Here is an 18,764-nt window from a genome sequence, read left to right as displayed (position 1 = left end):
ACAGCTAAACCGCTCAGCTTTTGTGATTGAGTAACGTCTGTTGATAAAATTCGTATCCACGTTTTATTTGTGAGCAAATGTGTGAAGTGGAATACGACTCGGTAAACTGTATGGACTGGGGCGACTAAATAGACCGGCGGGAGGGAAGTAATGTCTTATCGCGTGTTGAGGCTTGTAGCTGGGACACGACCGGCGGCCTGTTCGAAGTCCATTGAAGTAGGACTTGGTCGACTGTGTCAATATTGAGAAGTGCTAGATGCGATTGCTGATTTACACAAGGCGATACGTTCTTCACTTTACTTGTAGGCAGCTAAAAAAGCAGCAGTACATACAATAAAAATAAGTCGCTGTTTGCTCGCATATAGGAGTCACAAATGCTGACTTAACAGGCGATACCTACCCACTGTCGCGCTGTTCCCTTGCCGCTTACGCAGAAGTGCTCAAATCGATTATTGCTTACTCTTGTTTTACCGGCGGAAATTACAATTAGGAGGACATAATAACCGCCATATGTTCTTTTACACTGTGCTAGCGGAAGTCTTGCCATCCTCGTAACAGAACCAAGCGATGCAGTGCACTTGTTCAATGCGTACAAAATTACGAGAATCGCACTTAAGGTCTCGTCTAGACATTCTTTTGTAAATTTTCTGTAGCTTCCACAAATGACTTGTGGTGAATAGTGCGATTGTTCGAAGCTGGTGGCGAACACGTCGATGCCCCCGCAAGCCCTGCAATGACACTACGTCTAAACTCCTTTAGAATAATTATATCTTTCCGGTTAATTTCGCTTATCTTTATGCTGGCACCGACTACAGTCATGAGAAGAAAATGCTAAATCAAGTGGTACCATCATTTCACTTTCGCTGTTACTGTCGGATGTTATGAGTTCTGGACACTTTTTAAACCATCCAGTAATAGATTCAGAATGCCAGTGATAAGGTCAACGGCACGCAGATTCCATGGCTGGAAAGGGCCGATTTAGATATAGATATAGATGGTTAGACCCTTATTGCCTGTAGTTACAGACAAAATACACACGATTGTCTTTATTCGCACTAAAACTGAATCGAAGCAATGACATGTGGCACACAAAACTTCAATTTAAAGACACATACTAGTTACAATCAACAAAAAACAGACGTCAGTAAACGTCATGGTTTTGCCATGAAACCACTGGTAAACTAGATTCAGTACCTCCAAAAGGTATTTTCGCACAGTAACTACGTGTAAAACAATGGCTGTAGGAAGGCCAAAGCCGTTTTCTTCCCTCAGTATTTTCCGAACGGAATGGTGCTCGGTCAGCAAAGATACAGATGTCGCCCTAGCATACCTTCCTTTTATTATAGTCCCTTGCTCATCCCAACAGCGGCCGTGGATTACACACAGTTATCCCGCTGTCGGAATAACCATTTTTTTTCCCGACAGTACAACCAACGTGTTCAGATTAGTTGGTTGTAAAGAAAGCAACGATTGCGTTTGCACTTGTAATCAGTCGTTAAAAAAGCGGAAACCTCAATTCAGAGTTACGGTTGCTTGACTGCAGTCCCGCTTGTTCTCTTGACCCTTTTATAAAAGAATGGGACGCTGGAAAATACGTTTTTGTAAGAATCCTCCTCTGCATTTGGGTAAAACTTTTCTTGTTTTTCCCCTTCCCTCTTTGATAGGCTTGTGTGTGTTCGAGCGTTATGAGCAGTAAGGTTGAAGGTTGATGCTCTAGTTCACTTCTGATAATGACGTGACAGAAATCGATCTTGCGTTGTTGCACGATCCGTATAACATTCGCCCGAAAACTTCCGATAGCTGCTGGACTGATGTTATTCATTGTGTTAGACGCTGTGCCTATAGTAAACAAATATGGCGATTACAAGGGCGCCAACAGCTTATTTTCTCACCAGTCTCGAACGTCAGTATGAAAGATTAGTCCTGCAATGGAAATGGCACCACTATTATTGCTTGGGACATTTACATAAAAAAATGGTTCAAATGGCTCTGAGCACTATGGGACTCAACTGCTGTGGTCATCAGTCCCCTAGAACTTAGAACTTCTTAAACCTAACTAACCTAAGGACATCACACACATCCATGCCCGAGGCAGGAATCGAACCTGCGACCGTAGCAGTCGCATGGTTCCGGACTGGGCGCCTAGAACCGCGAGACCACCGCGGCCGGCGGACATTTACAGATTCCACGTTTTTCATCTCATACCGTTGTGCATATAGTGGCCGAACCCTACTGGAAAACTTGAGGACGTTTTTCGAGGCTGTTACGATACAAGGAAACCTCGCCCTCATAGAGAGATTCATGTGGTTTGTTACCTCTTACCACTGTCATTTTTGTCGCTGTAACGTAGGACAAGTATCTGTAGAACGGAATGCTATCTGTGTCCGTATTTCTTTCGGCATGTTACTGCCTGTTGAAAAGACGATTACGTGCCTATTTGACTACGTCCCCACAGAGCGCGGCGATTTCAAATTAGACTCACATTCAGAAGACCGGCAGTTCGAATCCTCATTTTTTGTAAGGATACAATAGATATCTTTATTCAGCCTTCACCCATCCGATTTTGTGCTACGTCACAACTTACAACGCCGTCGACGGTCCAAGAACCACCAACGTGTACTAAACCTCCAGAATTCTCTGTTTAACCTGTGCGTCCGTAGGCGTACAGAATGCCTGGCTATGTTTTTCCATCCGAATTCTGCGGAAATTAAGCAATCCGTCCTTGGACTACCCTCGTGAGTCGCCGTGTAGGATTCTTTCTACCTGTTTTGGTGAGAAGCTCTAGAAGTTTATGTCCGTCGCAGAAGCAGCATCAGCGCCGTCGAGAACTCTGTAAAGAGCAATTCTGCTTCCTTGATTCAAAGTGATGTAGTGAGAAGCTGTACTATTCAGGATAACGTTTAAAAGGTATGCCGTTATGATGTATTTCTTTATTAAATACCATAAACTGATAATATTGACGCAGTTGATAATGATTAACTGAGAACTAACAAGTTCCTGAAAGCATGGTCCTACAACAAAACTAGATCGGAAGGCATACTATTGGCGAGTAACGTCTGTGGCGCGCAGCTTGTACCTCGCACATACAGTTGATATTTCGTTCAAATCGTTCTGAGCGCTATGGGACTTAACTTTTGAGGTCATCAGTCCCCTAGAACTTAGAACTACGTAAACCTAACTAACCTAAGGACATCACACACATCCATGCCCGAGGCAGGATTCGAACCTGCGACCGTAGCGGTCGCGTGGTTCCAGACTGTAGCGCCTAGAACCGCTCGGCCACCGCGACCGGCTGATATTTCGTAGCCGTCCTATATTTTCGGTAGCTTGAGCGTTATTCATTTATTTAATGAATGATCGGTTTTTGGCATTGTAATATTGTTGTAAGAAAGTACTTAGGACTTGTAGGCTTCTCCTAATATCTGTATTGGAAAAAGCGACATTTATTAGCAAATATTTATTAAGCAATATCACCTGCTTCGCACGAGAATAACTTAGCTTGTCCTACATAACTCGCTGCTAACGTGATGGGTATTCTCAAGCCCAACCATAGCGCCTCATACTACCGTACACTGTCAACGTCATATGGTCCTCTGGCTCCTTCAGCCAATGTGGGAACTGGAATCGTGTGCGTTCTGCAGCATCGCTGTACCCACAGAATGCTACAAGATATCTGCAGGGGCGATACAAAGTGGTAAAACCGGAAAACAAGGAAATAAAATCTTTCTTGAACAGAAGGGGTACCTTCCAAAGAGTCGTTAAACCTCAGTCTTCCTTCCTCTTCGTCGCTCCGTTCTATCGTGACAATGGCAGAACACTTTAGTAACAATGCAGAACTATTATCAGAGTATTGTTTCTGAAAGTAAAAATAGTAGCAGCCACTGTTTTTCTGTTTCTTACCAACTGTGGCGTTACTAATTTGCGACCGACGACAAATTCCATTCCTGTTGTAATAAGTTCCTTTGGGCTGGTGCCCTATAACAAAGACATGTAAAAAAAGATTCGTGTTTTTTTCTCAAACAGTTAAAATGATGATCCGAACGACATGTAAATGAGTTTTTAAACAGAGTAATGTATTCATTTGTGTACTGCAAACATCGAAACCCTGTGTGTTTCGGTATATCGATCATGTGGGCGCTTGTATGCAAAGATGTCGATTGCCAAAGACAGAAGTAATCGAGAACGCTTCCCTCACGTTATGACAGCTACAAATGACTTACGGGTGGGGGCGGTGGGTACTTCTGGTGCCGCTATCATTTTGCCTCCCCCACTTTTTTCCCCTGTTTCATTTACGAATGGTGCTCGTGAAGAACGGCAGTCAGTTAACCTCCGTATATGATCTAATACTTCTGATTTTTCTCATTGTGGTCATTTCGCGAGATGTGTGCGGGGCGAAGTAATATCTTGGCCGACTGTTCACGGGGCGAGCGCTCTCGGAATTTTGAAGTTAGTCTATTTTGTAACGTCTCTCACTGAAGTTTCTGGGGCTGTTATGCAAGGAACCATTGAACACCGACGACTACACCAATCAAAGTACCCATAAAACAGTTCTGCTCAGTGGCTGAAGTCGTCGGCGAATTATTCATGCTCTAGCGTTCTAAATATCTTCGCGAGTCGAGCAGTGTATCTTACAGTTAGCGCAATTTCTGCTTTCTCTCAGAATAAGTAATAATTTCATCCAGGTAAATAACTATGTCACGCTATGGAACAGTACATCATTACTCGCTCGAGGAAAGTTCCGCAAATGATCGCTTTTGCAGGCACACTGCCAAAAAGGACAATTTCTCCAACGTAGTGAGCTGATTTATACCCTTCCCTTGCAGGCATATGAGCTTTTCCTTCCTTCGTGTCTACTTACCCAAACGTTGTGCTAAAGCAAACGGGGTATCGGTGATAACTGTGATGGAACGTTATTGAACTTCTTTCCGTGCTCGGCGATACTACCTATGTCTAAAATAGCCTCGAGACTAGTGTTCGACTTTATTTTTTATGCAATCATCCTTTTATGTATATATTTTTCCATGACTGTGAAGGATACTAACACCACCACCACCACAACCACCACCACCACCTTCGATCATCATCTGCCTGTGTGTTCTTACTTGACCTGTATGATGAGAAAGCAAGTATTTCGGCTGTGTACCACACCTAAGTTACCGTTAGGGATTTTGGAAGTCCAAGAGACTTGTCAAAATAAATTAATCTTTTTATCTGTCAAAACATTGTTCATCTCTTCACGTACGTAAGATATCGTATGAAACGTGGACGGCAAATAGTTTAGAAAAGAAGAGAATAGAAGCTTTTGAAATGTGGTGCTACAGAAGAATGCTCATGATTAAATGTGTAGGTCATATAACAAATGGGAGGTACTGAATAGAAATGGGTAGAAGAGGAATTTTTGGCACAACTTGACTAGAAGAAGGGATCGGTTGGTAGAACATATTCTGAGGCATCAAGGAATCCCCAATTTAGCATTGAAGGGCAGTGTGGAAAATCGGAGTTGATGAGGCTTGCTCAGGACAGAGTAGCATGGAGAGCTGCATCAATCCATTCTCTGGACTGAAGACCACAACAACAACAATAACAACTTTGCTAGGAGTTTATTTGTGATGTGAATTTGTGAGTACTGTATTAACAGAAATGTTTAGAAGCACGTCGTCGAACAGCCGATTCGGACAAACGGACTAATTAAGTATGAAGGGATACCGGTACATCATCTAAAGTCCTTTTCAACGTTTACCAGACATGACCATTTAAAGAACTGGACGTCGCCTTTAGTGCTCAATTTCAGGATTGCTAGACAGCAGTGTCGTCTTCAACAGACCCAGTTTCCTTGATTTCATTTTCTGTGTAGGGGCTACAGTCGACATCTTCTAAAATGTGATCTACCTACTTCAGTTGCGGCCTTCATGTAATTCTTTTTCCGTTGCCAAATACCTCTGTTGTACGACAGTATTCCATGAACTCCTCTCTCACTCTTTTGAGGACTCAACTATTCAGGATCTTACCAGACCATTTTGTTTTCAGGATGGTTACTCTCTGGCGAGTGATGGCGCCCACAGTTTCTCCTTCCTTTCTCCTGCTAACCTCTCTTAGTCCACGTCTCCATATCATGTGATCTGAGCCGTTATTGGAAAAACATAACCAGATTGTGATATGCGCAGGTGCATATCCATTAACGGCAATGAACGTGCTTTATTTTACAGCAAGGGTGTGCTTCAGCAAGGGAATTTCACGTAATGCAATATATTGTATGATTACTAAGATGGGCGGATTTGTCTCATTGGGAATGTACTACCCACAGGCACAAGGATCTACAACTCGGGCTCCTGGAGGCCGTTGAATCACGCCGGTTTGTACAGTTGTGTGTACAGAAAGAGTCCGCCTTTGTCCTCGTGTAGGCGCTGTTAGAAGATCTCGCCGTCTGCGCAGTATGTACACTGATAACAGGGGACGCAGCCGCCTTGTGCCGTCCTGTGGTTTAACAGCAGTGCCAGCTGCCTGTGCGTTGCGACTGAATACGGCGGTGCGCTTTGTGGTCGCCATACACCAAGCGAGCGTCGAGCACGTCACGTCTGCCGTTATACGGGCTTGCGGCCGTGACTGCGGTTACCCCACCTGTCCTGGGATCTGGATGTCCAAAGCAAGCGCACATCCGTCCTTACTCCGTACCAGCTTTTCTTCCGCGGCTTCGTTCGCATATGCACATCACGTTGAATCTGACGGATAGACTTTCGTTTCGTTTGAGGCACATTGACAACAGTAATTGACTGTGGTTCCGATAAAAAACGACTGTCAGATTCTCCACTGTTTTACACCGTGCGACTCCAGTGAGGACATTAAATGTATCTGTGGTATTCCGTCGTGTGGCTTGATCTTTGGCCTCGAAACATGATGAACAAATTATCAGCTTGCTGCAGTACTCATTCTCTCCATCTGGTTGACACACTGAGCAACATAAATAACAGGCTATGTATCATACTTTTAAAGTATTTCAAGTCAATTAAATACAGGAGAGAAATAACAACAGTCTTTGGAAAATTTTCTCCGTGTCACTCCTTATTATCCCTATACGTGTAATTGGGGTATCTTACTCCCAGAATTTTTATACAAATCGTGAGTGACGTACGTATCAAATTTCGTTGAAATAGCTCAAGGCGTTCCAGTGTTACCCTTTTTCGTCACTCTTTTCCTTGTCCATCCTCAACCAAAGGGGTGCTAGGGTGCGTTACTGTCAGTAATTTTTTGCCAAATAGCAAGTGATACTTGTTCTAGGTTATGTACAGATTGCTTGTGACGTTACAGAGAGATGTTGAAACGTCCTTTCTTCGCAGTCCCTCTTCTTGCCTCGACCTACCCCCTACGGGACTGTCACCATTGAGCCTATCGACCCCGACAAAAATGTGTTCGATATTAATAACTGTTGTTATCAAATATTTTCACATGTCATCTTCCTGCTCTTATTTTAGGATAATAATAATAACAATAATATAATAATAATAATAAGAAACCCCGTGGAGGCCAGGGAAAAGAATAGGCTTCCAGTATGTACTGCCAGTCGTAAAAGGCGACGAAAAGAACAAACCACTAATAGGGCTAATCCCCCTTTTAGTGTGATTAGTTGATTCAGGACACAACTAAAGAAGCCTCGGACAAGCGCCGTCATGGTTGGGGACGCCGCTTGAACCCTATGCCCGCCCACAATGGTAACGACACTGCTAGCCAACTGGAAAATGATTTACATCCAAATAGAGGTGTTTTGCAGGATATACTTCCTGCAACCACCCTAGAAGGAAAACGAAGACAGAGGATGAGATGGTCAGATGAAGTTAATCGACACCTCATGTTCTGTTATTACCAAGCAACAAACCTAGGAACCAGCACAACTGGATACAGATCACAAGTGTACACAACATTTATTACCAGATACCCAGAATTAAAATTTTTAACAGAACAACGACTAGCTGATCAGATCCGTGTAATAATCAAAAATAACAGGATACCCCAGTCAGAATTAGAAAACATCAAACAACAAGTACAACAAATACTGGAACAAAATAAGGTGCAATCAGAAGAAGAAGAAAATACAGTAATGGACTCACACATCCCAGAGCAAACAAACAAAGAACAACACGCATCAGTTAAACAATCATACAAAGTAGATAGTTCCTAAACATAGTAATGAAAAATTGGAAAACCACACTTAATATCCAAAATATTCAAATAATATCACATCACAGCCAATACAGATTAAGCGTGGAATATACCAAGGAGACTCATTGAGTCCTTTCTGGTTCTGCCTTGCTCTGAACCCACTATCCAACATGCTAAATAATAGAAATTATGGATACAATATTACTGGAACATACCCACACAAAATCACACATTTGCTATACATGGATGATCTAAAACTACTGGCAGCAACAAATCAACAACTCAACCAATTACTAAAGATAACAGAAGTATTCAGCAACGATATAAATATGGCTTTTGGAACAGACAAATGTAAGAAAAATAGCATAGTCAAGGGAAAACACACTAAACAAGAAGATTACATATTGGATAACCACAGCGACTGCATAGAAGCGATGGAAAAAACAGGTGCCTATAAATATCTAGGATACAGACAAAAAATAGGAATAGATAAAACAAATATTAAAGAAGAACTAAAATAAGAATGTAGACAAAGACTAACAAAAATACTGAAAACAGAATTGACAGCAAGAAACAAAACAAAAGCTATAAATACTTATGCTATACCAGTATTGACCTACTAATTTGGAGTAGTGAAATGGAGTAACACAGACCTAGAAGCACTCAGTACACTTACACGATCACAATCCCACACATACAGAATACATCACATACATTCAGCAACAGAAAGATTCACATTAAACAGAAAGGAAGGAGGAAGGGGATTTATCGACAGAAAAAACCTACATTATGGACAGGTAGATAATTTAAGAAAATTCTTTCTAGGACGAGTAGAAACTAGCAAAATACACAAAGCAATCATTCATATAAATACATCGGCTACACCACTGCAATTTCATAACCACTTCTACAATCCTTTAGATCACATAACATCAACAATACGAAGAAAGTAAATTGGAAAAAGAAAACACTACATGGCAAGCACCCGTATCATCTAACACAGCCACACATCGATCAAGACGCATCCAACACATGGCTAAGAAAAGGCAATATATACAGTGAGATGGAAGGATTCATGATTGGAATACAGGATCAAACAATAAACACCAGATATTACAGCAAGCGTATTATTAAAGATCCCAATACCACAACAGATAAATGCCGACTTTGCAAACAACAAATAGAAACAGTAGATCACATCACACGCGGATGTACAATACTAGCAAATACAGAATACCCCAGAAGACATGACAATGTAGCAAAAATAATACATCAACAGCTTGCCTTACAACATAAACTTATAAAACAACACGGTCCCACATACAAGAATGCACCACAAAATGTACTGGAGAATGATGAATATAAATTATACTGGAACAGAACCATTATAACAGATAAAACAACACCACATAACAAACCTGACATCATACTCACCAATAAAAAGAAGAAATTAACACAACTAATCGAAATCTCCATACACAATACAACAAATATACAAAAGAAAATAGGAGAAAAAATTGAAAAATACATCCAACTGTCTGAGGAAGTCGAGGATATGTGGCATCAGGATAAAGTTGACATTATACCAATTATACTATCAACTACAGGAGTGATACCACACAATATCCACCAGTACATCAATGCAATACAGCTACATCCAAACTTATATATACAACAACAGAAATCCGTAATTATTGAGACGTGTTCAATTACCCGAAAGTTCCTAAATGCAATATAACATATACCGTACAGTTAAAAGGGAGTCACGCTTGATCAAGGTCCGCGTCACTTTCTACTTTTGACCAGACATGACGTCTGAGATAAGAAAGAAATAATAATAATAAAAACGGTCTACCCGACGAGAGGCCCTAACCACATATATAATTTATAAAATACATAGGCTACTTGTATTCAAGACTCTGAATAGCTTGCGGCCAGTCGAAGCTTTGTATCAGGACCTCGCTCTTTTTCGGAAGCTCAGTCGGAAGAACAATTCAGTAAATAAGTATGTTATCGTTTTGAGACTCAGCGCGCAATTTTCAGGGTATCACAGATTGTCAACACGCCGTTTCTTTCGTCAGTACTGTAATAATAGCGCTTTGACGGCTCTTAATTGCTCAGAGGCCAATATTCAGGCAGCTGATAACTGTCAATGCCCCAGTCGTCGTATATTTTTAACCATACGTAGACTTATATCTGCATGAACAATCCACAGGCCACTGCCTTCGGGAGGGTACGTTCTGTCCTCCACTATTCCAGTTGCAAATTAGATCAATGGAGCCAGGGAAAAATGATGAGCTATATGCCTCTGTACGGACTTTATATTCCTTATTTTTATAGTTATGGAGACGAACGTTGGAGGCAGTTTAATCGTTTCGCAGATTGTTATTAATACTGTTTATGTAAACTTCATAAAAATATTTCAAAAAAAGTTAGTCATATTCCCTCCGAGGATTCCTATCTAAAAAAAGTTTCGTCACATTCTCATATCGATCGAACAGACCAATAACGATTCTACCGGTACACCTGTGAACTGCTTCTGCGACTTCCTTTAATACTACCTGTTGTGGATCCCAAATACTTTAGCAGTACTCAGAATTGATCGCACGAGCATTAGGAACGCACTGTTCTTTACGAGTCGTTCCCACACTTCCCCGTCACTCAAGCAGTAAACGTAGTCGACCATTCGCCGTCCTTACAACTGGCATTGTGTGTGTCTGTTCAGTTTGATGTCATTTCACAACTATTTGCTGCGTCCCAAGATCTTTAATCGTTTCTTTTCTTACATTGCTTCTCTATTCGTTTTTGAAGTTATGGAGTTTTTTATGTGTAATATAGTGAGGCATAGTTGTGGTGTAAAGGTGTTTGATACAGATGATAAACTAGGTTAAAGAATGTTTTGTTGACACTTGACCAACCTGTCGCCTAGCGATAACAATACGGCGGTCGATGTCATGCGCAACTCATTTCGATAGCTAATTAGCCTACAGCGCACGTGTGCTATTTCGCAACGTAGTCATGGTGTTTCAGAAGATAAGTGCCACACTTTAGAAGGTGACTATGCGAACACTTCTGAAGGTAAAACGCTGCGTATACTTATTGGACGCTTCTGTCGATGATTTCTGAGGTAAAACTATTTGATGCAGCCAGAAATGGCAACAATTTAAGTGGTAGTAAATTAAGATTTCGGTTTTAATTTCGGTGTTTTTTTTATAAATTATGCTTAAAAATGTCGCCGCCCCGTAGGTCTCACTTCGTAACTCGCAGAGGGCAAAGTGCTGTTTTGTTGACCGGAGCTCGTGCACATTTTTTTAACGTGCATATAAACATTTAACAGATAATCAAGAAATTGCTCCCATTTGTTCATTTCTAGCGCGTCAGCATATAGTCAACCCCATGCGTTGCGGCAATGCAACACAGCCATTGGTGCAGTAGCAGAACGTAGTTCAATCATTGACAGACTTCTGTAGCGCATACACAATATTATACTTTTCATATTACGTTGTTCTACCAAGAAGCGGCGGAAAAATAAGTTAACGTAGTTGAATATATGTTCATACAGGGTGACAGTTATTGAAGTACATGAAATAAAATCGTCATGACTGCTGAACGGTTTGCGTTAGGACGTTCAAACAACACAGTTGGCCGCGGGGCATGATGAGAACTAGTACGCGCATGCATGGATTGGTTTAGCGACGAAGCCCATTTTCATTTAGATGGGTTCGTCAGTAAGCGAAATTGGCGCTTTTGGGCGACTGAGAATCCGCATTTCGTAATCGAGAAGTCTCTTACCCTCAACGGGCGACTGTGTAGTGCGCAGCCCCCATATTCCTTGATAGCAGGGTGACTACCGAAAGATATGTGAAGATTTTGGAAGATGGTTTCATGCCCATTATCTAATGTGACCCCGATTTCGACTAAATGTCGTTCATGCAAGACGGAGCTCGACCCCATCAAAGCAGGAGTGTGTTTGATGACCCGGAAGAGCACTTTGGGAACCGCATTGTGGATCTGGGGTGCCCAGAGGTCAGGGCATGGACCTCGATTGCCCGCTCTATTCTTCGGATCCGAACACATGCGATTTCTCTTTATGGGGATATATTAAAGACAAGGCATGCAGGAATAACCCCAAAACCAGTGCTGAGCTGAAAACAGCGATTCAGGAGGTCATAAACAGCATCAGTGTTCCGACATTTCAACTGGTCATGCAGAATTTCGCTATTCGTCTATGCCACATCATCGCCTATGATGACAGGCACATCGAACACGTCATAACCTAAATCCGAATATCTGTAGTGACGTTTACATGTTGAATAATTTTCGTTTTTTTCATACAGTTCAATAATTTTCATTCTGTACAAAACACTTAATTTTTTTTAGAAGTAGCGTGCTTCTGCTGGAAGGAGTTACTGTCTACAAAGCAATAAGCAGTCCAATAATTGTACCGCAATGGGCAGATGGAAATGACGTGGTCGGCATCCTCTGCGTTACAGTCACTTACTAGCTGTATCCCGGTCCGGTGTAGACGAAAGGTTTGCTGAGTTGAGTTGCTCCCTGGACCTGTTCCGAATAGAAGGGAGACGAAATATCTTCACGAGGAACTTTCCTGCGCCAACCTCTTCATTCCAGAGCAGCAGTTGCTCTCAATTATTTGTTAGATATATTCCAATCTCTCTCCCACTACAGTTTTTACCTTGTGAAGCTCCTGCAAGTACCAAGAAAGTTATTACCCGATGCCTTAACAAATGCTCTGTCATCCTGTCTTTTGCTCTGTTTTTATCCACATGTTCCTCTCCTCGCCGATTATGCGGAGAACATCTTCTTTTCATATGTTACCAGCCCACCTGATTTCCAGCATTATTCTATAGCACCACACATCAAGGGCTCCGACACTCACTCTCTCTCTCTCTCTCTCTCTCTCTCTCTCTCTCTCTCTCTCTCTCTCTCTCTCTCTCCCTCCCTCTCTCTCTCTCTCTCTCTCTCTCCCTCTCTCCCCTTTTTTTCATCCAAGGGATCAAAGTGGTTACAGGGATGTCTTACATTATATCTCTTTTATGTCTTCCACTACATTGATATGATAGGTGCTAGTTATTATTCTGTAAGGATCTGATCTGCCACTACATAGTCATAAAGCGTTTATCAACGAATCTGTCAACATTTGTAGTACTTATATTTGGCTAACAGTTACAAAAATTACCAGCTCGACTTCAAGCCTGGCCTATTGACGCTCTGTTGAAGGTTCCTGATCTTAATAGTAAACATCAAAGTGGCAACACATGCTTTCTGAAATGTTTGCAGAATGAATGCTACAATCTACATGTGCCTCCTAGTAAGTCATAATCAGACTCCACTGTTGACAGATTCGTTAATAAACGCTTTATGAAATTTAATAATGTCGCCGGTTGCCAGTTAACAAAATGCTAAAGGTGAAAAAAGAAGTTCGAGAAAGTTTTGTAACGAACATGTTCATTCGTCTTTGCCCCATGGTTGATAATACTCTCAGCTATAGTATTTAACACCATAAGTAGGTATTAAAATCCATAAAGAAGAAATAAAAACTTTGAGGTTCGCCGATGACATTGTAATTCTGTCAGAAACAGGAAAGGACCTGGAAGAGCGGTTGAAAGGAATGGAGAGTGTCTTGAAAGGAGGATATAAGATAAACATCAACAAAAGCAAAACAAGGAATGTAGTCGAATTAAATCGGGTGATAGTGAGAGAATTAGATTAGGAAATGAGACGCTTAAAGTAGTAAAGGAGTTTTGCTATTTGGGGAGCAAAATAACTGATGATGTCGAAGTAGAGAGGATATAAAATGTAGACTGGCAATGGCAAGGAAAGCGTTTCTGAATAAGAGAAATTTGGACGTGAAAATGACTATAAGTGTGTAACTAAGTGGCAAAACTATCACCACAGCATAACTGTAATAATGGTGCTTCATCTTTTTGTAAGTACAGCTATATTTTCGTCAAATGCTGCCTTGCGACTTACAATTGTCCCACTTGTATCTGTGTAGTCACCAGCAAATAATTTTTATTGTATTTATACAGTGATTTCCAACAGTACAAACATGTACATGCATGTATAAACACCTGAAGATGAGCGCAAGCCCGAAACCGGTCGTATGACAAATACACAACCTTTAATTGTGACTGGTAGCGGATATTTTCCCACAACCCCATAAAGGAACAGTCACGGATTTCGACAGCATCCACTATGGATAAAGTTCATTTGATTACCAGTTTGGTATTGGAGCGCAGCGTGGAGGGTAAAAATCGTAGAGGGAGACGTAGAGATGAATATACTAAGCAGATTCAGAAGGATGTAGGCTGCAGTACGTACTGGGAGATGAAGCAGCTTGCATAGGATAGAGTAGCATGCATCAAACCAGTCTCAGGACTGAAGACCACAACAACAAAAAAAGGGCCTTTTCCCCCATGGCGTGTTAACTTTCTTGTTGTGGCGCCCCCTGTGTAGCTCATAATGCCCCTGTAAATTGGACACCTCTGCGCTAAGCATTTGCCAGTGTTTTAACTCTGACGATATATACCGGAGATGGGGGCGAAACGCTGGCGAATAATTTTACGCACTGACCAGAGCCTCCCAACACGGAAGTTCTGAGAGAAGGAAGCACAGCCTGGATACCTGTTCGCATGAAGTCAGTGTAGAGTAGTGAACCGCGCCTGATCCCTGCGGAGGCTGGCTGGAGCGCGTGGGCGGAGGTGCGCCCTCGCCTCGCTTCTTGTGGAGAGCGGCTGTAGGGGCTCTCGTGCGCCCACTCTCCTTTCTGGGCCGCTCTCCTGCCCCCCTCCTGCGGCCCCTTCTGACAGCCGGGACAAAAGCCGCCACAGCCAGCCGGATTCCTCCTGGCTGCCTGGCACGTGCGCCACAGCCGCCCGACTGCTGTCTGCACGTGAAGCGCACCTCCCCTCACTACCTTCACGCCACGTCACTCAGCACCCAGAGGCGCTTCGTCATTTTTACCGCTTCATCTACAGGGTTGTTCAGAAGTACCCACGACATTTTCAGAATACGACTTCGTGAACGCTACAAGATGTACAGCAACGAGACACGTATTAGCTGCCAGAACCTCTCTCCAAGTTTGTAACTCATATTGCTGGTCTCAATATGGGTACGCAGCAAACGTCTATAGGCTTGTGAAACTCTTGCCATAGAGGCCCAACACGTCGCGGTCTATGTCAGAAGTCGCAATAATTATCCTTCCTTACAGCCAGACGTTGACTGGAATACTCTCTTTCAAATTCTGAAGGTGGCAGGGGTAAAATACAGGGAGCGAAAGGCTATTTACAATTTGTACAGAAACCAGATGGCAGTTACAAGTGTCGAGGGACATGAAAGGGAAGCAGTGGTTGGGAAGAGAGTGAGGCAGGGTTGTAGCCTCTCCGCGATGTTATTCAATCTGTATATTGAGCAAGCAGTAAAGGAAACAAAAGAAAAATTCGGAGTAGATATTAAAATCCATGGAGAAGAAATAAAAACTCTGAGGTTTGCCGATGACATTGCAATTCTGTCAGATATAGCAAAGGACTTGGAAGAGCAGTTGAACGGAATGGACAGTGTCTTGAAAGGAGGATATAAGATGAACATCGACAAAAGCAAAACGAAGATAATGGAATGTAGTTGACTTAAGTCGGGAGATGCTGAGGGTATTAGATTAGGAAATGAGACACTTAACGTAGTAAAGGAGTTTTGCTATTTAGGAAGTAAAATAACTGATGATGGTCGAAGTAGAGAGGATATAAAATGTAGACTGGCAATGGCAAGGAAAGCGTTTCTGAAGAAGAGAAGTTTGTTAACATCGAGTATAGATTTAAGTGTCAGGAAGTCGTTTCTGAAAGTATTTGTATGGAGTGTATGGAAGTGAAACATGGACGATAAATAGTTTGGACAAGAAGGGAATAGAAGCTTTCGAAATGTGGTGCTACAGAAGAATGCTGAAGATTAGATGGGTAGATCACGTAACTAATGAGGAGGTATTGAATTGAATTTGGGAGAAGAGGAGTTTGTGGCACAACTTGACAAGAAGAAGGGGTCTGTTGGTAGGACATGTTCTGAGACATCGAGGGATCACCAATTTAGCATTGGAGGGCAGCGTGGAGGGTAAAAATCGTAGAGGAAGACCTAGAGATGAGTACACTAAGCAGATTCAGAAGGATGTAGGTTGCAGTAGGTACTGGGAGATGAAGAGCCTTGCACAGGATAGAGTAGCACAGAGAGCTGCATCAAACCAGTCTCCGGACTGAAGACCACAACAGCAACAACGACGTCAGGCAGACGTTTGCGTAAAATGCGCCAGACGGCTTATTGCTGTATCTGCAGTTATCTGCTGACACGTGTCGTAGATTCTTCGGGCTACTGAAGAACGATTCCCACACGCCGTTCCCGCGATGGCCCTGAGTGGCTTCGTGAGACAGCGCTCGCCATCGCCACAACGGCAGGCCAGTGTGGCATGTGGAATGTCAGAGTTATTCTTGACTTCTTACTTCTGTAATTATTCTCATCGCGTCTTCACTAGCCTTATGCTGTGGGCGTGTACCAAGCTGGTATTTGAATCCATTCCTGAAAAAGTTGGCTTGAGAATTTGTAATAATCACGTAGTGGGTTGAGCGAGTGTGCTTTAGCTCTTTTCTACGTGTTCTCAAGGCGACTTCTTTTTGTCCTTGTTATTCGTGGCTGAAGTCGAAAAAACGTTTTTACATTTTCACCTTTGCTGAATGCCAAAAGAAAGATGATACCTCAATAAATTTTCTGAGAAAACAGCTTTTGTGACATTTTACAAAAGTGAAGTGAAAAAACAATAAAAAAACGCAAATTTAACAAAGGAAAAAGCGGTTACCTAAATGCCGAAAAAACCTTAATTCAAATGTGACGAAGTTCTTTCGACTTAAGGCTCTGCTAACAACGAGGAAAAAACTGTCAATTTCAGGAATGCAAAAACAGAGCAATACACACCAACGACCACCGATGAGGATTTGTAAATAAAAGCGGAACGTGTTTTGTATAAAACATTTGAATTAAGCGCTCCAGACGAAAAAAATTGATAATTACTTCTGTTTCCCCAAAACACTGAAAGCTGTCAGACCATTTGTTGTATTCTGTCCTGTACAACGTACTTCGTCTTACCTCAATGGGAGCTCTTGACACACCATACAATTCGGCTAGAAACAGTACCTAATTTACCAGTTCATATTTGGAGTAGTGTGCTCTGCCATTAGTAGCATTTAATGTTGCGGGGCGCACAATAGTTTTCCTGGGAGTTTCACAGACATCCAGTTAATTATGTACTGTGAAGTTTCTGCGATATGCCTTTGTTTCTCATCCTCTGTTGGGTCGTACTTGTTACAAATCAATTTGGAATCAGCTGAAAAACATTTTTTTTAATCTGTAGTAGTTTCCCTGCTGGTATAAGACGTTTCGCCACTATGTACATCTCTTAAGGCCAGTTTACAACATTTAAGCACAGCAAATAGGACCTTGGCGAATATTATTTGTAAACGTTGTAAATGCCGCCACGCCAGCTTTGTTAAGTAGCGGTCGTGTGTGTGTGTGTGTGTGTGTGTGTGTGTGTGTGTGTGTGTGTGTGTTTGCTGAGCGGATGCGCCAGCGATAGCAGCACACATGGCGATCGGCCTTTGTTTCTCGTGCACCAGCGCAGCGGGCGGCCACGATGAGGCGGGCCATCAGGTTACAGGTAGGCATGCTTATCCCAATTCCTCAGTAATTGCCTTTTTTATCCCACCTGTGCTGCATTGAATTCATGTGTAACAACATTGCAGTGACTCCTGATTCTGTCTTTTACCCTCCTATAATAGACTTCGAAGTTGGTGCTGTGCACTTTACCTTGGGTACTTCCTCTACTGGTATTACAATGGAAGACTCGAACGACACCACAGTACATTTATATTCCACATCATGACGATGTTTTAGCAGTCCGTTAAGCAACTATCAAAAATGACTCTGAGCACTATGAGACTTAACTTCTAAGGTCATCAGTCCCCTAAAACGTAGAACTACTTAAACCTATCTAACCTAAGGACATTACACACATCCATGCCCCAGGCAGGATTCGAACCTGCGACCGTAGCGGTAGCGCGGTTCCAGACTGTAGCGCCTAGAACCGCTCGGCCACCCCCGCCGGCAAGCAACTATCGATTTTATTTGTTGTAATATTGTACATTTTGTCCTCAGGCCACCTTTTAGTATCTAAACATTTATAGATCACACATTTATAAAAAGTCAACGGTTATGCCATGCCAGTACTAGTCAATTCCGCAAGTTATATTTGAAAAATATACACAGCCAAACAACATGAGCACGCGACTAGTGTGGAATATCGTGCCATCGTCGATTTCCAAATATTAGAAAGTGGGCTAAGGCTGAAATTGTAAAATAGTACAAGAAATAAAGTGAAGCTGACAGTTGCAGGCGGTATTCAATCATTTAAACATTTTGTTAAACTGTTCGCTGTGCGATAACAACGGTGAAGTCACTGATAACAGTACCACGAAAGCAGAGTTTTCAACACGATTTTCCGAAACTGCTTCACCAAAGAAGACGAAGTAAATATTTCTGAATTCCAATCAAGAACA

The 18,764-nt window shown here is 42.2% G+C and overlaps 1 protein-coding gene across 8 annotated transcripts in view; it reads left to right on the top strand.

The window, feature by feature from the left end:
• LOC126350130 (kinase D-interacting substrate of 220 kDa) overlaps positions 1-18,764 on the top strand; it is a 372,816-nt gene that overhangs the window by 256,056 nt on the left and 97,996 nt on the right. Inside the window, exon 1 of one of the 8 annotated variants that reach the window (XM_050002492.1) lies at positions 17,816-17,866. The exons of the other annotated variants lie outside the window; for them this stretch is intronic. Within the exon in view, the coding sequence (XP_049858449.1) occupies positions 17,843-17,866 (24 nt within the window). The 5' untranslated portion in view covers positions 17,816-17,842. Of the gene's footprint in view, positions 1-17,815; positions 17,867-18,764 lie in introns of those variants that run through there. 8 annotated transcript variants of the gene reach the window in all.

The sequence above is a fragment of the Schistocerca gregaria genome, chromosome 1 (assembly GCF_023897955.1).
Source record: "Schistocerca gregaria isolate iqSchGreg1 chromosome 1, iqSchGreg1.2, whole genome shotgun sequence".
Taxonomy (NCBI): Eukaryota; Metazoa; Arthropoda; class Insecta; order Orthoptera; family Acrididae; genus Schistocerca; species Schistocerca gregaria.
Note: the sequence above shows the minus strand (reverse complement) of the source record. Positions and strands in the feature narration are given on the sequence as shown.